This window comes from Protomyctophum bolini (assembly GCF_963924005.1).
Source record: "Protomyctophum bolini genome assembly, chromosome: 1".
Lineage (NCBI taxonomy): Eukaryota > Metazoa > Chordata > Actinopteri > Myctophiformes > Myctophidae > Protomyctophum > Protomyctophum bolini.
This window is the reverse complement of record NC_137862.1, coordinates 52,957,048-52,981,758: the sequence shown is the minus strand read 5'-3', so window position 1 is coordinate 52,981,758 and position 24,711 is coordinate 52,957,048. Positions and strand designations below refer to the sequence as shown.

Sequence of the window (24,711 nt, the reverse complement as noted above, 5' to 3'; positions counted from 1 at the left end):
CCTAATGGGGTGGGGTATTGTATATCTTGTATTATTTTTTTTGTTTTGTGTTGTGTCTTTGAATTTTGCATGCTTCAGGTGGTACTAATGTGTTTGGGTTATTGTCTGTCTTGTATTATTTTTGGTGTTTTGTGTTGGGATCTTTGAATTTTTATGTTTCATGTTGTCCTAATGGGGTGGGGTATTGTATATCTTGTATTATTTTTTGTGTTTTGTGTTGTGTCTTTGAATTTTGCATGTTTCAGGTGGTACTAATGTGTTTGGGTTATTGTCTGTCTTGTATTATTTTAGGTGTTTTGTGTTGTGTCTTTGAATTTTGTATGCTTCATGTTGTCCTAATGTGTCTGGCTTATTGTATATCTTGTATTATTTTTTTTCAATTCAAAAATATTATATATATATATATTATTCAAAATATTATATTATTACAAACAGGCGGCCTGTTGTATTAATATAATATTTTGAATAATATATATATATATAATATTTTTGAATTGAAAAAATATATAATACAATACAGACAATAAACCATACACCTTAGGACAACATGAAACATAAAAATTCAAAGACACAACACAAAAAACCAAAAATAATACAAGACAGACAATAACCCAAACACATTAGTACCACATGAAGCATGCAAAATTCAAAGACACAGCACAAAACACAAAAAATAATACAAGATATACAATACCCAACCCCATTAGGACAACATGAAACATGAAAAATTCAAAGATCCCAACACAACACACCAAAAATAATACAAGACAGACAATAACCCAACACATTAGTACCACATGAAGCATGCAAAATTCAAAGACACAACACAAAACACAAAAAATAATACAAGATATACAATACCCAACCCCATTAGGACAACATGAAACATAAAAAATTCAAAGTCACAACACAAAACACCAAAAATAATACAAGGCAGACAATAACCCCAACACATTAGTACCACATGAAGCATACAATATTCAAAGACACAACACAAAACACCAAAAATAATACAAGACAGACAATAAACCATACACTTTAGGACAACATGAAACATAAAAATTCAGAGACCCCAGCACAAAACACCAAAAATAATACAAGACAGACAATAACCCAAACACATTAGTACCACATGAAGCATGCAAAATTCAAAGACACAACACAAAACACAAAAAATAATACAAGATATACAATACCCAACCCCATTAGGACAACATGAAACATAAAAAATTCAAAGACACAACACAAAACACCAAAAATAATACAAGACAGACCATAACCCAAACACATTAGTACCACATGAAGCATGCAAAATTCAAAGACACAACACAAAACACAAAAAAGAATACAAGATATACAATACCCAACCCCATTAGGACAACATGAAACATAAAAAATTCAAAGACACACCACAAAACACCGAAAATAATACAAGACAGACAATAATCCAAACACATTAGTACCACATGAAGCATGCAAAATTCAAAGACACAACACAAAACACTAAAAATAATACAAGATATACAATACCCAACCCCATTAGGACAACATGAAACATAAAAAATTCAAAGACACAACACAAAACACCTAAAATAATACAAGACAGACAATAATCCAAACACATTAGTACCAAATGAAGCATGCAAAATTCAAAGACACAACACAAAACACTAAAAATAATACAAGATATACAATACCGGATACCCAACCCCATTAGGACAACATGAAACATAAAAAATTCAAAGTCACAACACAAAACACCAAAAATAATACAAGACAGACAATAATCCCCACACATTAGTACCACATGAAGCATACAATATTCAAAGACACAACACAAAACACCAAAAATAATACAAGACAGACAATAAACCATACACCTTAGGACAACATGAAACATAAAAATTCAAAGACACCAACACAAAACACCTAAAATAATACAAGACAGACAATAACCCAAACACATTAGTACCACCTGAAGCATGCAAAATTCAAAGACACAACACAAAACACAAAAAATAATACAAGATATACAATACCCCACCCCATTAGGACAACATGAAACATAAAAATTCAAAGATCCCAACACAAAACACCAAAAATAATACAAGACAGACAATAACCCAAACACATTAGTACCACATGAAGCATGCAGAATTCAAAGACACAACACAAAACACAAAAAATAATACAAGATATACAATACCCCACCCCATTAGGCCAACATGAAACATAAATAATTCAAAGACGCAACACAAAACACCAAAAATAATACAAGATATACAATAACCCAAACACATTAGGACAACATGAAACATACAAAATTCAAAAACACAAAAAATTGAAAAGTATAGAGTTAAAGATCTATAAGGAGACTATTTGGTTACCAACTCTCCATGACTTAGCTGGGGGGAGGGTCACCTGAACCCTCTCAAAGACCATCGGTAGCCCCCGGGCCAATGCTTGAAAACATTTGCACTAGGTGACTGAGATCACATCAGGGCATAAATGGTATTGCAGTTGTAAATATGTATATAGAAATTGACCACTAGGGGGGATATCCTTGACTTACACAAGAATTACATTCAAGGACCACTGGTGGTCCCCAGACCAATGATTGAAACACATTTCCATAGATGACTGAGATCACATCAGGGCATAAATGGTATTGCAGTGTAAATATTTATATAGAGATTGAACACTAGGGGGGTATCAATGATTTTTCACAAGAATTACATTCAAGAACCATTGATGGTCCCCAGACCATTGATTGAAAAACATTGCCCTAGATGACTGAGATCACATCAGGGCATAAATGGTATTGCAGTGTAAATATTTATATATAGAGATTGATCACTAGGTGGAATCACACACCCACTGTCAATGTATGTAAGGAATTTAAATACTAACTTGATTAATTTATGCATACAATTCACTTCAAAGAGTGGAGCCCCCACCTCTGTGTTTATCTAATTTGCATGTCTGGCACCTGGTTAGAACCCATCCCCCCACCCCACCCCCGCGCTTCATTTAATTTGTCTGGCCCATGGCATTCCACAAAGAGTGGGAGCCCATCCCCCCACCTCACCCCCAGTGACAAACAAACAAATTTACATTTGTTTGTTTTTCACACCTTCGAGTCAGCATCTCTGCTGGCTTTTGGGGGAGGCATGTCACAAGGAGACGCAGGGAGAGAGAGAGATGAGATCAGCTAATCACACACACATCATGCATTTTATAAATAACTATCATTAGTTTTTATTATTATTTAATTATAAACTATTATATGCTAATTATATTTATGGATATTTATATTTATGGATATTTATTATTTATGATTATGCTAATTATATATATGGAATTCATGGAATTCAAGGAATGTAATTACTAATTTGCATAATTAATTATGCAAATTATGCATTAAATTGCTCACTAGCGCCACTAGTGGCCAAAAGGGGGGGCGGCGCATCAGCCATATTATACTACTTGGGTCTGCTGCTGACGTTATGCCACTTTTTAGCTGCGCTCCGCTGTTATGCTCAAATTAGTGACCCTAAAGAATTCTGAGGCAACATGGCTGGCCAATCAGAACTGCTCGACTAACCATGCCGTGCAGACGATGGGATGTTATGGGTTGTTGCCAGTGGTGGCAACTGTCGTGACAGAAATAAGCTAAGCAGCCTCCAAAAACCAAACCAGGCAAGCAACTGTGAATGAATCCACGTTAGGCTGGAAATATGCAGGCTTGGCAACCAGTGTTGCCAACTGGTGACAGAGCAGGCTCAGCAGAAGATGATCTCCTGTCGATCTCCAGTGTGTATCTACCAGTCGGAACTTTCACAAGCTAATATTGACCAGCTTGCAGCTGGTAAAAAGGAATCTATTATTGCACCAATATGGAATTGTGTCTTTGCACCATGAAGAGATGACAAGGTTTCTATTCCAGGAAAATGACATCATTCGCAAACTTACTGCGGCAAAATGAGAAGTTATTTCAAAGCACTTGGAAGAAAGAGAACAAAGAACGCGCCGTGCACGCACACGCACATCACTCACTCCTCAAAAAGCTTCCTGTCTCAATCGCTACCACTGTAATCAACCCAGTGATTCATGTGGGAGTAAATTTGCATAAACTTCATTGAAACATCGATAACTTTGCAGGTATAAAATGGCATGACGAGGAGCTTGCGTTGGCGTGCTGGAGAAAACATAATACTGTACACTACATTATATCTCAAATACAGAGTCACATTTTAGTATGATCTAAAAACCTGTTTAAAATATGACCATGTATCTATGAAAAAGGGACTGTTGATGGTTTTAATTGTCCCCAGGGTCTTGATAAATGCCAGGTTAATAATAATCCTAGACTCTGCTTAATGTTTACCCAACAGATGAACAACATGATATATATGACATTCTCTACTGTAAAAGGGCTAAGTTAGCCCCGAGAGTGTACAAATGGAACCAAATGAATGAGTAACGGTCCACAATTTGTAATCAATGCTCATGATTCCATCGTATATTACTAGTAGGACGCCCTGAGGGCGAGCAGCGACCTCGACCTAAAGGGCGAGGTCGCGTGCACACACCCGCCTGGGTGACGTATGGCAGACTGCTGGGCGAGCACTGGTGCTTTGGCATGATCAACATATGGAATGAATTATATGTACTGGCCATATATGGAGCGTGTCTTGAGTGTACAGGGTTGGATGAGATCAGATCGACATAATTATGCAATGTCAGGGTTTGATGAGGGCCCAGGTAGGGCTGGGCCTTAATTTTTGGGATTGATGATGAGGAGCGCGGGATGTCACGAGGCGCGATGGACTGACAACCATATATGGAGATCCAAGGGTCTCCATGATGTCACGTGGTGTCACTATAGCGTGACCATATATGGAGGTGTGATATGGCCATATTGACATTCCCATATGGGGAAGGGGCGATGCTGTCCAGAGCCATAGAGTAAGACAGTTTACTTCATGGGGCCAGGCTCTTCTACATAGACTTCTATAGGGACAACTTCCACAGCCGGAAGTTACGAAATGCATTGGAGTCTATGGGCTCGTGCGAGTTCATGATCCACGTGACGACCAGGCTGTTTTCTGCCCCCTCAATGCCTGACCAGTTTGTTCTTTGAGGTGCTGTGATACCAAGAGGTGCATGCATATAATCAAAGAAACCGTGTACAAGGGCTCGGGTCTTCAAGGTGTTTTTGTTGACCAGTGAGAAGATCCTGTACAGGAATCTTGCTCTTTGGTTGACTTTTTTGATTACGTTGGTTTTTATCACCGGAAAGATTTGCCTCCAGTGTTCTGTGTTAGTGTTCTGTTCACCTCCACCATCTGTTCTCTCCCCTCCAGGTATAGGATTGCATCCAGCTCAATGATGTGCTATCAAAACCAATGCCATTCTGACTCAGTCATGACCATGAACATGAATATATATCAACAGATGGACACTGATTGTGTACTATCAGTGACCGCAGATTGATGCTTTAAAGTTTAAAGTTGAAACTTGTAGTGGGGAAATTGTATCTAGATTATACACCTCATAACAGGAGATGAGATAAACCAAATTGCAGAACATTTTCACTTCTGTGTTTCATATAATCACATCATCAATCAGCAACCACAGTCATTTCCGATGGAGAAAAAAAGGAAAAGGGGTGGCAAATTGCCTCCAGGTTCAAACGGAGCTGCTTGGCCCCATTTAACAGTCCTGTGATATTTCAAACAGAGGCATGAAAAGGTTCTCACCTGAAGGTTGCCTTTGATGCTGTCCAGCTCCTTTGATGTCCTGGAGAGTTGGTGCAGAATGCCACTCCTTTCGCCGAACACCTCCTTCAGCTTCTTTTCAAGGCCCTCATAACTTTGTCTGTTGAGAGATAGAGAGAGATAGAGAGAGAGAGAGAGAGAGAGAGAGAGAGAGAGAGAGAGAGAGAGAGAGTTTTACTGGTTAAATAAAGGTAAAAAAAAAAGATTGTTGGACAAAAAGATGAAAAGCACAACATTGTTCCTATTCCAGGCTAATCAGCGAGCATGCACTGCATGCACACTCGCCACAGACACTTCTGACTTCCTTCACGTTACTAGCCTACAGGCTGTAGGGAACTTGGGAGGCAGGGCATGTGTGTGCCTATGATGTGTGTGTGTGTGTGTGTGTGTGTGTGCGTGTGTGTGTGTGTGTGTGTGTGTGTGTGTGTGTGTGTGTGTGTCTGCTAGCAGCAGCCACCACCAGGCTCCGACCAACCTTTGTTCAACTCAACTGTCATTATTGCATCTCTGTATGTGTTTATAATTTTATTTTACAGAGACGGCACGGGTGGGCAGCCGTGTGCCCCCCCGCCTTGCCTCTGGGCCGCCCCCACGCAGTCGTGTTGTCTGCGTCGCGCTATAGTAACACCTCTGTGCTTTTACGTGTGCAGCATCCTCATACAGAGGTTGAATTAATTTCACAGTGTGTTCAGCAATACAGTATACCCTATACCTTCTGGCTGACGGAAACATATACACCCCATACTGTACATTCTGTCTGACAACCCCTTTCAGCCCAAGACGCCACAGAGATAATGTGGTGTCTTCCCGGCATATATATACATCAAAGCGTGTCACCACTCTCTTACTAGATCACTCTGCATACAGCGGACTGTTTTGTACGTGTCTATGGAGTTAACATTACTCTTATAGACCCCCAGGTCTAACATTGAATATTATGTCTTCCCTGTGTATTTTTGAGTCAAAAGGCCCAATCGAAATATACACCATGTTATAGTGACATCACAATACAATAGTTAGTGAACCCTCCCCTAACCCCTCCCCCTAACAACAGCTGTGCGGTGCAGCTTCAGTTCAGGTGGATCATGAAAACATAATTTTAACACTTTTTTGAAGAAGAACAAACAGTCTTTCTTCCTAGTATAATCATAGTACCTATAATGATCATGATCAGGAGGGGCATTCCCTCATCGCGGCATTCCATCTTTCACAATGTCGGCTTACAAAGTTCACGTTAGCATCGACGCTTCATTTACAAAACTGTACACCTAGAAGGCGTGCAACATTGAACAGGGGAAGCGATTAGACTGTCGTGTTGTAGTCATTAGAGCAAATTACAGAGCGTGTAAGCTACTATAGCAAGTGGCAATTATAAAGGTTATGAGGTACTGTAGGGCTAATTGTCGTTCATCATGGCTAACACCGAACACTCTCAGGCGACATCAGGATCGTTGCAGCTTTCACCTGTCCTCGCATGGTGGAAGGTGTCACGGGGGCGCACGCACTACGAGCCATTATCTCTTATAAAAGAGAGAACCTGGATGTGGGTGAAAGTGGGAGGTCACTAGCCGTTCACTGTGTGCTTTTTTTGATCGGGCAGTTTAGTTTCAGTTTATTTTTTTATTTATAGTGCAACAATCACCGCAAGGGGTCTCTGTGCACTTCACAACGATAACAAAAAACACAACAGCGTTTTAATGAATGAATGTGATGCATTGTGAGCTGGTAGATCTGCTATTTTAGTAGTAATCTTGGAAAAAAGTGACAATTGTGGAATATTTTTAAACATTGTATTGAAACATTTTAAAACACAAATCTGTCATGGGGTCACTGCCTGGCCCAAAATATTTTTGGATTAGCCGTCCTTACTTGGTCAAATGCATTCATCTGGGGGTCCTTGACATGGGAATGTACTGTGTGAGGATCACTGGTTTAAACAACCCTCCAACATTAGGAGAAAAGCCCAAATAACCACTTTAGAAACAAGAAAAGCAACCACAACTACCAATATTTACAAGCGACTTTACAGAAAAAGAAGCCGCTTATAATAAACAGACATGGCAACACTCCAGCAGTGTAAAATCAAGCGTAAAATCAAACAGTGCTTTTTGCATTTAAGACGTGGTCAGACCCCAGTGTTTTTAGGTCAAGGGGCTTAATAGCAAATTGCGCAAGGTGAAAATAATTAACATATGGACACTCCCACAATGCTAAAATATTCAGGAACGTTGTATGTGTGTGCGTTCAACACGGGCCGATACGGCTTCCATAATACGAAAGGGCGCAGAGCGAGGCCAATTCCTGTATTACCACATGGGTTTAGTAATATTGTTCCACTTGCATAATCGACCTATAATGACTCCAAGGCAAGATACATGTTTGGCCTCAATAAGTCCATGTATTATGTGTCACAGCCAATAAATGATGCCGCCACCACCACACTTGTGGGAGAAAGATCAACGTTTGATAAGTTCCACGAGGCCGCCCTGACATTATACGATTGCAGAGATATGGACATAAGCCTGTTTGTCAGGCAGTGAAGCTGCTCATTAGCACACATTCTCTGACATCCAAAATGGGACAGGAGGGAAGGAGGCAGAAGCCTCTTAATAGGCCACAGTGTAATTACGCAACTGGTGAATTTTCTTTGGCAATAGTGGCCAATTTGTATTGGATGTAGTCGGAAAGAAGGTTGACTTTGCTGTTGACTTGTCTGCAGGTCATTTCTGTGTGAGTGGACCTGAAGTTACAAGTCTTCTCCATTTCACAGCCAGAGACGAACCTATTCCATGGGGTAATGGATACACTGGCAGACAGGGTGAACGCCCATCCCCCCTCTTTCCCTCTGCTGCATGAACCCACAATAACTTCCCCACTGTTGCCATATGGTGGCAAGTCATGTGCAGGATGCAATATGCAGTGTAATTTATTTATATCCCAGGTGTTGCTTGTCTCTCTGTGATGTATGTGTTATTGTGTTGATCTGGTGATGGGGATTTTGTGTGTGTGTGTGTGTCACATTATGCCAAGTTCCTGCACCAGGGACCAGGTTTAAATTAACCAATGAATGTTTGGGCGGCCAGTTTAACTTCGTTAACCCTGCTGTTCCTATTTTGGTCATATATAAAAGGTTTATATGCTTAACCCATTTAGGCTTGACGTCGGAATTAAAAAAAGAAAATCTTCTAAATCATGACAGTTTTCTGAAAAACCTATGTTTCTACAGTATATCAGTGGTTCTCAACCTATTTCATGTCAAGGACCCCGAACATTTTACGTAATTGGCCACCGACCTAACCTGACGCTGCCAGATCCAAGAAGCTTGCTACACAAGTTTGTTCCACAGCTTATTGGGATCTGGGATCTCGGGAGCCAATTCGATGACGGGGCTGTTCCTTTTTTTCAAGATACTTGGTAGATGATTGGATGGGACCGTCTGTCTATCACCGTGTGGGCGTGCAAACACAACCAATCATATTGACATGTCTATATAGCGTCACATCCGGTTTCGCACTGCATATCCCGCCCTTAGCTCACGCTGATTGGTTCGAACCGGAGCGGCTGTTAGCTCAATCCCCTGAGCGATCTCAGATGGATGCTGTGTTGGGGAACATGGTTACCCAATACCGCCCCCATCTGGCAGAGTCAGGTTAACACCTCTGAAGACCCACATCTGAAAATATGTTGTTCCAGGGACCCCCCAGAAGCAAAGATTTGAGTTAAAAACATAGTTTGCAAGAGAATGTGAGGATTCAGTACTTTGGCAGGGAGCTAGCTGTCAAGTATAGTTTTGAATCAAGTTGGCAAATACAATCAATCAATCAATCAATCAATCAATTATCATGAGGGTCATTGAGAGCGTGCAAAGCTGCAGTCCAGCTCTACTTGTAGATCTTTATTTCTGATCATGAGAGAGAAGCAGGGATTTGGAACAGGATCATGTGGTCGCTCGGTTAAGCATCTCCACAACTCTACAACTGGAATTTAGCCAATCCTGGCTTTTTCTCAACAGTCTACTCCCCTTCACCGTAACCACACGGGGGTAAGCGAGCATTTTACCACTTTAATTAACTAGAATTAAATCAGCTCTCAGGAATGAATGTGCTGTGCCAGTTTGTGTGCTAAATGTGTATCCTCTGGTGTTCCGGTACACATACCCCCCCTGCATACATCTTTTCAAAAGTCTTGTTAATGATCATATTTCCATGCAAATGTGCTGGCAAGTAATGTGTGTCTCCCCTTGGTACGGTGATGAAAAAACGCACTGACATATGAGTTCAGATTTATAAGGAGACAGGCAGCCTTTGAGAAATGGTTCCCTATGTATATCCCCCCCGTTCCCCCGTCCCCCAATAATTGGATACACAGCCCGGATATTTAGATGGAAAAGCAGAGCTTTGGTGGGAGAAAAGCCATCTCTGTAGCATCAGGTTTCTTCAAATGGGGCGATTGAAGGGAATGGCATTTTTGTGTCTTGCATCTTTCATCCAGAGAAACTGTGTTGAGTATATTAGTCCTCTATACCCTATCACTTTACCCTCGGACGACAACACTTTTAATCTGTCTCCACACACACACACACACACACACACACACACACACACACACACACTCCTTCTTTTCTCCCGGGGGATGCCAATAAAAGACTAGAGAGTGATTTCTCTGGGCCGGTGGTGAGACAACAGACATATTCGTCCGATACTTTCTGTTTCATTGCCTGGCGTTTCTCTTTGTCAGTAAATGCAGGGATATACTGTATCCAGTAAGATTGTTGGACAAGTGATGATCTCTTGATATGTGACTCAAAATTGGTGATGAAGGGGGAAGGGGCATAATGGCATTATTAAATAGCCATAATCCTATAAGAACATCCTTGAGGGGTAATACATTTCATGGGGCTAAAATGGGCATAACAATCAAGATGCAGAGAAACCAAGAGAGAAGGACCACCAGAGTAGATAATGTTAATGATGCTCATGATTTGATGCAAGCAAAAATAAATACAGTGCTGCCTTACAGTAGCCTATACATAACAGCCTTACAAGGTGATCAGGCCAGATTCAGTTCATTACAGTATATTGTCATTGTCGGGTGGAACATTTGAATGTCCACAACTTTTCAGGAGATGAAAAAAGAGCCTATATGTTTCAGTGGATCCAATGTAATTTAGTGTATTTTTAGTCACAAGCTGTTGCTAATACTTTTTGCTGGTTGAAAATGTATGAAACCCACACACAGACTTTCACGCTAGCGTCTGTTTTGGGCATGTAATTACAGGCAAAATGTTTACAAAGAAATCACTGTGAGCTTGTAGATCCCCAGTGAATTGCTATGTTTGTGTGACATTGTCATACAACGCCCTATAGCAAAACCAGGACATTCATTTATGAAATGCATACACGGACACACACACACACACACACACACACACACACACACACACACACACACACACACACACACACACACACACACACACACACACACGCACGCACGCACGCACGCACTCACACTCACACATACACATACACACACACACACACACACACACACACACACACACACACACACATACATACATAAAACAATGAAATATGGAGATACAAGGTTTCTGGCCGATAGTGACAATATTGTGATTCTGGTGCATTTATGATTACTCTAATGCAGTGATATTCAACTGGTGGCCCGCGGGCCAATTTCGGCCCCCATGGGAAGTGTTCTTGTGGCCCTGGAACACACTTTAAAATGCTAATGTTATGGCCATGTTATCTCCAGTTATTATGGCGCTCACATCAAGACATAATTGTGTCCATTGTTGTGTGTTAATAGTACACATATGTCCATTGTTATCTGCTATATGGAGTACTGTATGTGACCATCATGGTGACTTCGTATTGCATTTACACATTGTGATGTTTGAGAGGATATCATCTCTGTGCCAGACATTTACATTGCACAGGCTTTTGAGTTTGAGAAAATAGGAAGTATAGTCTTTCAATGTGTCCATGGCACGGAAGCGTCTTCGTAAGAAGGGTATTGGGGCAGGCTGACACGGTGAAGTGTTTCCATTATGATTGAATGAATGACATTATTATTTTATTTATATATATTGTATTTATAACAAGGCCAACGGGCTCTTATGACTCATCCTGATGTTTCATGAACTATCAGTTGAGAGTTAGGGCATCGTGACATTCAGCCTGGGAAACTATTGGATGAAACACACAATGGTGTAAAAATTAATGGATGAGATGGAGAATTATCACAATAGAGGGAGATGGCATTTAATGGCCAAACTGCACTCCAAACTCATGTTGTGCTCTCTTCTATGTAACCGAAAATTGTTTTCGGTGAAATGGTGAAATAGATACCTTTTTTTGGTTGTCTTGCGGCCCCCAACTTTAAGTAATCTTACAATTGTGGCCCCCTGTCCAATCTAGTTGAATACCCCTGCTCTAATGTGTTAGCAAAAGTTAAAAGCCAAAAGTGGCTAATACAAAAACATTAAAAAAACAAACAATGATCCATCTATTCCATGTTTATGAATCATGTCACTGAGTGTAGGGGGAACGTACCTAAAAGAATATTTCACAAGACAACAAAAAACATAAACAATGTTATGCTGTAATTGAAAGTCATTTGAAAGAGCTGTGTAATGTTACCGGACTGAATATAAAATGTTCTTATTTGCTGTCGTGCAGATTGTTATGGGCAGACAGCACCACTTTATGTGGTACTTCCAATTTCAGGCTGGATTAATTATGCCATTAAGAGGATGCAAATAAATACTTGTAATCAGGGGGACGGCCTCAGGCCGGTCATGGAATTAATCTATTCCTCTAGCAGGGCATGAGCATGCAACTCTCACCTGCGCAGCCTTCATCAATCACTCATGATTACTGACTCTTGTCTTGTATAAACAGCTCATGCAGACACCAGGGAATAATAATTGCACGCATGTCAGGGATGTTTGATGCTAAATCTCCTTGTGTCGTTTAGTGTGGGGACATTCAAATAAAACAATAGTGGATGTTTTGCTCCGTCAACACAAGACAAATACATTTGACACCCGCGTGAACACAATAAAGGAGTTTGATTTGGAAAATTCCACTCGTCCACTCAAGCCCCTGAATAACTATATTACAATTAAGTAGTGGAAACAGCAGATCACAATGCAATGCGATGTGTCGTGAGCTTGCATATATCTGATATTTTCACAATTTAATTTGTATTAACTTTTTTGACACATTTTAATTGGTTTGATGGAGACTTGAATTGAATTTTTGTCCAATAATTTGATGACCAGAAGTGGTTCCCTATGGATACACAAAGGATAATATTTGTGTCTCCATAGGGAACCACTGCTGGTCATCAAAGTCTTGGCTTAGGAATAGTAATGCGACAAAAACTAAATAAATATCCATTAATTCATGTCTCCATGGGGTGAGCAATCAATAGAAAAAAAACTCCTTTTGGGTGTGAACAATCCCTTTAAAAGACACTTCACCCATTTTCAACCTGTCTTCATTCAACTGGTCCTCACTAATGGTCATTATAATATTGTCACTGTCAGGAAGAAACCGCTCATGTAGATTAACAGCCTACTGGATCATTACTACAACATCACACAAACTCATCAAAAGTGTACCAGATCCGGCCTGGGCCGTGGCTCAGCGGTCCAGGCACCTTGGCCGGTAATCCAGTATGGTAGTGTGCAGCGGGTTCGACTCCCGATCCCCACGGCCTTTACTGCATGTCACTCCCCCATCTCTCTCCCCTATTTCCTGTCAACCTGCTGTCTGTACCTCTATAAAAAATATAAAATAAAGGCGAAAGCCAAAAAAGTACCAGAACCACAAGCTCAAAACACGGCCCAAAGCAAGCAACACGTTTTTAGTTTGACAATCTGCTACATTTCCAGTTTTGGAATTTGAATCCTGAATCATGACCTTTTTGGACATAGGCTATACAGTATGACCGAGGTTTCCATCCGACATAGATGATATCCAACCCTGCCATACCCGGCTATCCGGCTTTAAAATAACAGGAAAAACTTCCTCTACTGAACAGATTGAAAATAAATAAACAAACAAACACCACCAAACATCTCCAGCGACTCCTATTTAAGTATCAGCAGTGCTCAGTTTATTAGTATTAAATGAATCAATAAAAACAATGTTGTGTCAGTGATATCACTGATGTTTCCTCTCCGCATATGAGTCTGGACTCAGTAACTGCGTTTCAACGGCTGTCCATATACAACAGTGAAAAGCAGCCTCTGATTGGTTCATGTGCATATGGTGACGTAACATTCACGCTGCAGTACTTTCAAAACAACAATGGCTGCCCACAACGCAACAAGTTTAAAAGTGTACACAGAAACGATAAGAACAAGCAGTTACTGCAGTTACAATATATCCGACATATCTCGCTCACATATGAAGTAGAAACTATAACAGACCTTGTTGTTTTTGGCGTGGCATGAGGAGCGGACCAGCGCACTGTGTGGTGACGTCAGCTTTTTGTTACGCTGATTGGCTAGATGGATCTGTCTGTCAAGGCAACTACTAACGCCCACTTTTCAAGCTGCCTATGGCCGAAGTCCAGACTCATATGCAGGGAAGAATCTTCAGTGATTCCCCGCTATGAGGCTGGCCAAGCCAGGCTATAGTGATATAGTACTGTGAATAAACGCTGCATGAGCAACAATGCTGCCAAGATAAGTGAATCCATCCTGTTAGTTTCAGTATTCTACAATTCTACGTTGCGAGGATTAAAGCTTCCCCAAAATGACTTATACAGTAGGCCTATAGTGTAATGTTTCTAGAATAATATTGGCTACTATACTATACTTAACTACTGCTGCTATTCAATTTATTTTAGAGAGAAAGGACAGGGTGGAGAGCATATTCTGTACACTCTCCGTTCCTGCTTTTGTCTAGAACTGCAACCATCGATTATTTTCGTTTTCATTTTCTATTCATCAAATATTTGAGAATTAGAAGTGTGTTTTTATATATAGCCTATAAAAAATCAATGCAGAAAAGTTGTACAATTGTTGCAAATTAAAAAAGTGGCAGGCCAAAATGTCAAAATATTATTCTAGTCTACAGCCTACTTTTTCTGCATGTCAATGATGAGATAGTTATTTACAGTAGCAATTCAAGCTTTCCTCACGGAGAGCAGACAACACAGTCTATCTGCAGACAGCGGAGCAGCAGCGAGCCTTTCTCTGACCTGCTGTCGGGACCAGTGCTGTCAGCACATGCCGTTATTAATAATACACATTCCGGGGTTCGGGCTGAAAGTCTGCCTCCCACAGTGTTTTTCCACTACGAACCATTGAACGTGCATTGTAATACACATTGGTCTGAATGTTCTGTGAGCGTACACCGTACAGATATGTGTAAAATCCCGGACATTTGAAGGAATTTATAAACCCTTCCCCCCAAAATAGGACGTATGGTAAGCCTAGGTCTATGGCCGTTTTTAGCCGAAGGAGTGCATTTTGTGCAAAACTTAGAGCTTAGAATGGATTCAGAATCATGAAAACCCCCTAGTTTGACATGTCACATGCTACTTAATGCAAAAGGAAAGTTTTGACTGCCATAGGATGTTAATGAAGCAAGTGGATTGATGAATGTATATAGACAATATTTTAGGCCAATAAAAAATACTATATACCAAATTTCCCACCCCATAACCCCTGCTGCCGGACTAGTATGAAAGCATGCACACAATACACCTATCGCACAAGAATAATTGCACAGTGCACTTTAGGGTGCACTTAATCATTGTGACAGGTGAAATTAAAGTAGTGTAAACCAATTGCACTCAGCTCTCACTCTCTCTCTCTCTCTCTCTCTTGTTTCTAGGAATGAAATTGACAGAGGGACAAGAGACTGAGAGAATGAATCATTTATTCATTATGATGCACAAGATCACACAGGGAAACTATAATTAATTACCTGTCCTCACTGAGTTTACTTTCTGAGCTCTCCCTCTCTCTCTCTCTGTGTGTGTGTGTGTGTGTGTGTGTGTGTGTGCGTAGCCAGTCAATACATGGTTCCCCAAAAATGTATCCTAGTATCATTATTTATTAATTATCCACCACAAGAGGGTTTCAAAATAAAGATAATCAAATCAAATCAAATTTGCAAATACCAATCTACAAGGAAGCACGGGGGGGGGGGGGGGGGGGGGGGGGGAGTTCCTTCCTGTGAGCTAACACTTCAGTAGACCCCGCCTGCACCCTATGGGGCAGACCGGACAACGACCCTCTTTGCGCAAGCAAAAACATCCATCAGCATAAAATAGACAGAAGTCTTGATGAATCACCGTTACTGGAAACAGGAGGTTCTCTCCTCTGGCTACAACAGGCCACTGCCTTCAAAACACTGGGTTACCCCAGTGGGTTGAGACACTGCTCAACCCATGAGCAAAACCGACACCACATGCCGACAGCCTCTGATACCCAGCGAAAAGGTTGTATGAAACTGACCATGACGTTATGGCACACAACGAATGGGAATATGAATGTGTTGGTTCTTTCCTCAGTCCACCACTACAGCTTATTCATAAGCCACTAGTGTTAGCCTATACCCGGCCATCATCTGTTCATTTTCTTTCTTCACTCGATATCCTGAAGTTTACCTTATTTTACTAACACTTTAGGTGGGCGTACTAAAATCGTTTTATTTGATTTTTATTTCAAAACTGATGTTTCTCACTTAATTCTAACTCAAGAGGATTTCAATGAGATCATCAGAGATGTGATCATGCCTTTGACCTGTCCGTAAACTTACTATGACCAAAAGTACCACTTAAACCATGGTTCATTCTATCCATGTTTTACATTTTGTGTATTTTTTATAAATTGATGAATTTAATTAAGAAGTGGTTGTGTCCTATGTATCCTATGTTCATGGTCAATACAGTATTGGAATATTTAATGTAGTCTGTCTGTAGTCCGTGTAGTCTCACGTTATGTTGACGTGAACAATATAATTTCATTATATTGTAAGATTTTCACAATTCATTTTTCATAATTTATGTAAAATGTATATTGGGAATATTAGCCCTTGCCCGCTATATGGTTGCGAAACTACACGTGCGTGCATTTGAATAGTGCATGTATGTGTGTTGGTGGGCTGACAGTGGAACATGTCTTACCTGAAATAACCTGCTGAGTCATGATTATTATTGGCTGGCTGAACACTGCAGCCAATTAGAACAGAGATGTGTGGTCTGTGCCTCCGGTTAATCATGCAAGCCGTTTAGCAAACATTGAAAGAAACGGTGAATAAAGCCATTTATTTATGACATTACTTCCTTATTATTCTGGTCCAGACAAACCTTTCTCATTTGTCCGTCATTTCGATTATTTAATTATCCACCACAAGAGGGTTAAGGTGTAAGAATAGAGATACTTATAGCATTTTAGATGAATAATTCAAAAACGTTGTGCAGACGTATTCCTGCATAAGTAGATGCCAATTACACTACACCTCGGTTTATGTGACACTGCCATGATTTTCTTTCCTACACTGTAAAATATGAAGTGTATTATTTATAACTGAGGGTACTGCAGTTCATGCTGTGCACCCTGAGGGCTACATTTACACTGAGGATTTGACCGTGTGTACCCCATTGTACATGTAGCTGAAAGACAATTCCTCATACTCCAGCTCACATTAACATGCAGTACTGTCTGTACAGTGCAATACAGTATAAGGCTAATGATGCAAACTGTAGAATCAGTCAAGATTCACACCTCATTTAACCCTCTTTTTCACTTGCACCGTAAAAGCCGGCATGTATGACATTATGAAATATGAATATGATGAGTTGATTTTATGGTCTTTTTTTTTTAGCAAAGGAATAATGTGAAGAACACTGTCGGCTGTCTCCCTTCATATAGCGATATTAATAGCTTAAGTGCTCAAGACGTCTCTCTCGCCACTCTCTTTATCCCATTTATCCCATTGTGCAGAGCTCAGCGGCATGTTTCGCGCATCATGCGCACAGCCGTTCACTTGCCCGACAAAACTGTCTATTCTCTCTATAAATCTACGTCGCTGTCCATGGTTTTAATCAGAACGGCGATGTTCTGTCCTCATTTCTGACTTGTCGCTATATTCACACATCTTGTTTGGAATATATAATATATTTCACCTCTCGGTTTGGTGGGGGCGGAAGGCTTTTCAGAGTAAAATCTGCCTCATCTGCTGGGCACTCTAGCGCCTCTAGCGAATTCCGGCACACTGGAAGTGTTAAACTCTAATTTAAACAGTGTATTTCGTCGCTCAATGAAAGTAACTCATTTACGTGACACGAAAGTGACACGAAATTAGGTTTAAGTGTCTCAAGTGGATGTCTGACATACTGTATTAACCCATTTAGGCCTGATGTCGAAATAAATAAATAAAAGTATTTTTTAAAATGTATTTTTTTCTGAAAAACCTCATGTTTCTTTATCAGTGGTTCTCAAAATGTCATGTCAAGGACCCAAAAAATGACCGGTATATGTAATGTGCCGCCAACAACAAAATATGTTGTTCCAGGAACCTCTCAGAAGCAAAGATTTGAGTTAACACATAGCTTGCTAACGACCCCCGCAAACTTTTTTTTTTTTTTTCTTTAATATATTTTGTATCCCACGATTTTGTAACCCATTTTCACCCCTGTGTCAATCACCTACTGTGATCCTGGGCTCTACACACCCTCCGCCAACCTGGGGAGAGCAACTCATGCTTCCTTCATGCTTGAGTGTCCAAGTTGCTCCTTTACACCTGACAGGGGGGAGTTTCCCTGGTTGGAAGTAGCGCGTGAAAGGAACACGTTATTCCAACCAGTTCCTTTCCCCTCCATCAGGCGCCCCGGCTGGCCAGGGGGAGGCAGTTTAGTGACCAGGATTACTGCATGTTTTTGTGAGGGTACCTACCCTAGGGGACACGGGGAGAACATGCAAACTCCACACAGAAAGGCCCTTTCGCCAACCCCACCTTCGGGTATGGGCACTGATGACGCGGAGGAGGAAACACGCCGTGTTTCCCTTTCCCGCACCGGACCGTTGGGATTTGAACCACGTAGAAATCCATTTCCCGCAATAAGTGTGTTAACAACGTTCACTCTGAAAGAATATAAATTCAAAGATTTGAGGCACATTTACACAACTTTTGAAAAATAGCAGACCTACAAGCTCGTAGCGCGGCACTCGGGGTAACATGCCATTGGTCATTACTATCCCTATCTCTAACCCTAACCTAAACCTAACCGCAAGCACGGGAGCAAACCTAACCGCAAGCACGGGAGCAGTGCATGTTCGGACAAACGGGACTTCGGATCTATGGGCAGTTCCCGCACTCGGTGCTGCGCTATGAGCTTGTAGATCTGCTATTTTTCAATAGATAAAGCATAACATAATGCTTAAAACACCAAAAAGGGTTCCCGCCCAAAATGGGTTAACATGACCTGCTAACACGTCTAATCTCGCAAACTGGCCAATCACCATCATATTGCTTGTGCATGGGGCCATTTTCTTTTTCAAATCGGTCACGTCATTTTCGAGCTTGTAGATCAGGTATTTTCACCATCTGTGTTGTGTGCTTTCTGCTCCTCGAGGAAACAGAAATGACGAAACTCTCAGCTTCCAGGAAGACTCATTCACTGTCTGAGGATGATGCATTCTCGTTTCCTATACGAAACCTTAATTTGACACATATATATGGGCTTCGAAACAATCCCTGGAAGTCTCATGGTAACCAGCCCCAATTAAATCTGGGTGTAGAGTTTACAGGGTAGCTGATGCAATGCTTTTTTTTAAAACGGGTTGTGCCAATGGAGTCACACTATGGGCCCATGGAGTCAAAATCTCAAGACACACCATATGCATGCTAAATGTATGTGTGTTACATACAACACAACACATTACATGTGTTGTAATGCTCAAAAGACACAGGCATGAAAGCACGAATAGGCCTATGTTTGCCTATAATACTGACATGACGGAAATAGGGATGCAAGGTTGAATGTGGTTAAACTATATGTTGATGGTATATACAGTATGTAATTGCTTTTGTATTGGGAAATGAGTGTGCACCAAAGTACTGATAGGCTATAGCAAATTAACATACCTTTGTTGTATACAGGTAGTTGTTATTTTATATTGCAATAATAATGTCATGTGTAGTTGTTACAATATTTCTAAGGCATGTCTCACAGCATACTAGTGTCTCAGCACAGCATTTGGGAACCACTGCTCCAATGCGCTTATAATCCCATACTTCCCATACGGCCCGAGTGTTTGTTGTTTTACAATCAAACTGGACTGAATTTCAGACTCCTTTTTTTTATTTCAATTTGAGAAATATTCAACCATAAATATGTCCCGGCATTAGCCGCCTACTGCAGAAGATAAAGCAACGTACATCCTGTTGCGTGGGAGGACCATTCCTAGCTGCCAAAGATTTGACGACTGAACCGCACTCATCCTGTTTTGTTGCCAGTGCTGCTGCAAAGAAATAATAAGAAAGTGCTAATGAGGAAATGTGCTGTTTTACACTCAAGCCACAAGTAGGGATTGGACTTATCTATTCATTCATTGCAATTGATAACCCTTATTGATCGATAAACCGGCTAGTTGATGGGGTGTTTTTTTCTTGTTTTTTTTTCTTTTTGAGTGGTGCAACCACTCCAAGGAACAGCAATGTCTGTGTACCTTGTTCACCTATGTGACGTTAATGAGCACCAGTATATGACTATTAGTACCAGTAGGGGGTGCCAGAAACAGAGAGAGGGATAGTGCTGCACTGTTGCCTGCTAATGAGAGAGAGAGAGAGAGAGAGAGAGAGAGAGAGAGAGAGAGAGAGAGAGAGGGGTGGGGGGGGAGTTGCACCACTCAGTTCACACGGGTGTGATTTTATTAAAAACATCTGAGAATCGTAATGTCCCACAATGTCTAACATAAAAAATAGAAATTAAAAATTTGCTCCACATTCTGATTGTTATAACATTGCTGCAGTATGTGTTTTAATTAACTTTAACACTTTGTACACCTTCAAACCAAAGCTAAACTAAACCATGTGATGTGGACATTATATTCATCCATTCATTAATCAATCTGTGGAAGTGGGTGCATGTGGAGCAGCTGTGCGCTGAGGAATAACGTGATTCACCAAGTTGAGGTTGGGAAAGAAACAAACACAGTATTTTCTGATGTAGTGGGAAGACAGTATATGAGAAAAAAACACAGCTAATGGCGAGAGGCAGCTTCAGCTCCTTCCAAAATAGACTTTCTTTCCAGCACGCATAAATAATATGCCATACAGCACGACAACAACAACAACAACAGCGACGACTGATTTCTATTATATTCAGAAATAAATCGGGAGCCAAGGACAGACACAGTTCTTTGACACAGTTTTATCGAGGTGCAAAAATGAGAGCTTGAAGAGGGCAATGCTCAAGAGTAACTCATACTCCTATTTTAGAGCCGAATAAAAGTCGGTTCGGCGCTGTAGGCCCTTCGGTGCTACTGAAAATCTCTGACGAGCCGAAATCATTTCGGCACTACAGCGCCGAAACAGCTGTAAAATAGGAGTATGAATCGGCCCTAATATTTATCAAGCATGGAGATCTGTGGCTTATGGTCTGATCCTGACCCTACCCTCTATTGGACTGATATATCGCTACAAACTTGGGAATTGCCAATAGACACATGTAACTGGTTCACATCACGAGTAATCAGCCTCGCCCCCAGAGTGTCTCTCAGGGGGAAAAGAGAGGAGGCAGGAGGCAGGTGGAAGAAATTTGAGCTGATGGATGTGACTTGATTCCTAACCAGAGTCCCAGGGGTCTGTACTTGACCGTCTCCTTTTTCCCTGCTACAACAGTCACGTTCGAACACATTTGTGACTTTGATCCGTCAGCTATTTTTGGGGTGAATCTATCAATTGTAAATGGAGCATTTCTATAGCGACTTTATTTAAAGCATTTTGGACCCCCCCCCCCCTGCTGATCAAGTGATCATCAGGTGCAGTTAGGAGTTCAGTGTTTTGCTCAAGGACACGTGAGCAACACTATAAGAACACTAAGCCAGGAAGAGCCTAAAAAGATCAAACCGAAGACCTTCCAATTCCCAAGAGGCTGCTCTATACCTTCTGAGCCACTGTCACCCCTTATGTCCAGAATAGGGACGCTACAGGGACCATGGTAACTATACCCTTGTTGGTCACCCAATTATGATTTGGATGAGATCCTCTCTGGTTTGTAATATAAATCTGGAGCAGGAGCCTCACTATTTTAACCTGGTGTTTCCATCGAGTCAAGCATGAGGCTGTCAGGAACTTTACCTCGGAGGAAGCTCAGTAGTTTGTTTTCTGCCGTTATATGCCAAACCCATTTAGCACTTCACTATTTAATACAATCCTTAATCAAGCTTTTCCGTCACATTCATTCGTTTTCTGCTGGTACAGTATATCGGAAACAGCCATGAGGTTCCCATCTACACAGATATCTTATATGGAATACTTAGGTAGGTGAGGTAGGTACCCTCACAAAAACATGCAGTAATCCTGGTCTCTAAACTGCCTCCCCCTGGCCAGCCGAGGCGCCTGATTGAGGGGAAAGGAACTGGTCGGAAATAACGTGTCCCTTCCACGCGCTATACATCCGGCCGGGGAAACTCTCCCCTGTCAGGTGAAAAGAAGCAGCTTGGACTCCTCATGCCTAGAAGGAAGCATGGTTGGCAGGGGAAGTGTTAGCTAGCCCAGGATTACATTAGATAATTGACACTGGGTGAGAAAAATGGGTTACAGAATCGTGGGAGCCTTCTTGGTTTACGGTAACCGTGCCAACAGAAGTCCTTCAAAAGCACTCCAAAGATCCACTTGTAGTCAGTCAAGTGAAGGTAAAAACGGTTTCTTTAAATCATGAAGGAAGAAAAAGATGAACAGGAAATATTCTGCATATTAATTCAGTCTTTTATAAGATTAAGCAGATGCCCTGCACTAATGGGTGCCATATGAAATTCATAAACATCTTTTCAGCACCTGGAGCATTGATTAAACCATCAAGCCCCTTGATGTCAGAGATTAAACCAAACTGCTTTTTATTAGATTGTGCGAGCCAATATTGCTCGGTGACAAATATTGACCTTTCTTCCCAAGGAGTGAAATGAGCATGGGCCAAGTCGAAGCGGTTTTGCTTTAATTAAGAACAATTACTGAACACATCTGTGGTCTCTGCACAATAAACTCTGGGTGAATGTAATTACAGTGTTGCCTTGTCCAAAAGCATCGAGAGTTCAAAGCCATGTTTTGGATGCACAGAGAGCTATACTCTCTTCAACAATACCCATGTAGATATTGTTGCATATTCATGTACATTTCTATGAGCATATATACACAACACCTGACTGATCTGTACCATCATTAACCCATTTTGGTGTTAGCATCATGTTATGCTTTAGCTATTGAAAAATAGCAGATCTACAAGCTCATAGTGCGCCACCGAGTGGCGCGCTACGAGCTTGTAGCTCTGCTATTTTTGAAAAATCGAAGAACGACTGACATTTTTAGAATCTGATCTCAGGTCAGAATGGGTTAATCAGACCAGTGTGTGTGTCCGGTGGAAACCTCGTATGAATCTGATCTCAGGTCAGAATGGGTTAAAAATGTGTTTGTGGCTGGACCACAACCGCAGGGCCAGGCCTATACACACACATGCAAATGTCACTGAGCGTCACTGTTAGCCTATCAACACACTTACAGTGGCATTATTACATGGCTTGCAGGCACACGAGCAGTGCCGTCGCTACGAATACGTGCAATACGCACTGCATGCGAGTAGGGCAACAAAATGTGCCAAAAAGTGCCAAGCCGACCTCATCATAATAACAAATTTCTCCGCGGCTCCGCCGTGTAATAACGAGCCTGCCGTTTGTGAGGATGCACACGCGGCAAAATAGCCGATCTGAATGAGGAAACGCAGCACTCTCGTCGGGAGCACAAATATCCTATGAGTAGGGCAACCAAATGGTCAGATACGTCCCTGCGGGCACAAGGCGTGCACACATATTAGACATCAAGTATTTTTCAATGGAAGCCAGCGACATTATAGGATACAAAGATACATCCAATGTTTGTAGCTGCTATACACAAGCTACAAAGCTGCAAAAAGGTTGAGCTGGTTTCAAGTTCAGCTATACAAGGCCAGTAGCTTCGTATCTTTTGTATCTGCCGGTGTGCACGCAGCATTAGAGTGACACCGGTTCAAGAAAACACCTGCTGTCTTGTTGAAAAGGCTTCTCTCGTACATAGAATCCCATCTGTTCAGTGTGTTATTTCACAGAGCTGCTATCAAAAACAGTAGCATGTCTGAGGAATAAAAACGGCTAGTGTTCGTTGGGGGAAACGCCAATTCTCCTCAGGGTGCGGGGCAGCTTATTCATGCTTTCAGTCTCTTTCAAACAGCTCTACCTGGGAATGAATATTAATGGATATGAAAATAGTAATGTCTTGGAGCTGAATGTGGATGAAAATGCACTCATGGTCCAGAGAGGTGAGACACACGGTCATCATGTTCTATCTTTAACTAAGCATGAAACAGGATTATAAACACTATTGTCTGAATGGAAATTTGCTCAGGTAACTAGAAAAAGTGCCCTTCTGGGCACAGGTCTCCACCAGGAGGATAGGAGTGTGTGTGTGTGTGTGTGATGTTTGGCAAAATGTTTAGGAGCAATATAAACGTGTGTGTGTGTGTGTGTGTGTGTGTGTGTGTGTGTGTGTGAGACGTGGCTTGGCCTGTTGTAGCGCCACCATGAGGATGATTTGAAAACTGTCAAGTGGCATTTCTTCCAAAGCCTAGTGGGAATATGCATGCACAGTTTCACCACAATCGGACGCTGCATTGAGTAGTTGTGGTGATT

The 24,711-nt window shown here is 41.3% G+C and overlaps 1 protein-coding gene across 1 annotated transcript in view; it reads right to left on the bottom strand.

Moving 5' to 3' along the window:
* Positions 1–24,711, bottom strand: part of LOC308320840 (leucine zipper protein 2-like) — a gene marked incomplete at its 3' end in the record, with an annotated part of 206,596 nt that overhangs the window by 88,374 nt on the left and 93,511 nt on the right. The window contains exon 2 of the mRNA XM_080771530.1: positions 5,763–5,880. Within this exon, the coding sequence (XP_080627656.1) occupies positions 5,763–5,880 (118 nt within the window). The remainder of the gene's footprint in view (positions 1–5,762; positions 5,881–24,711) is intronic.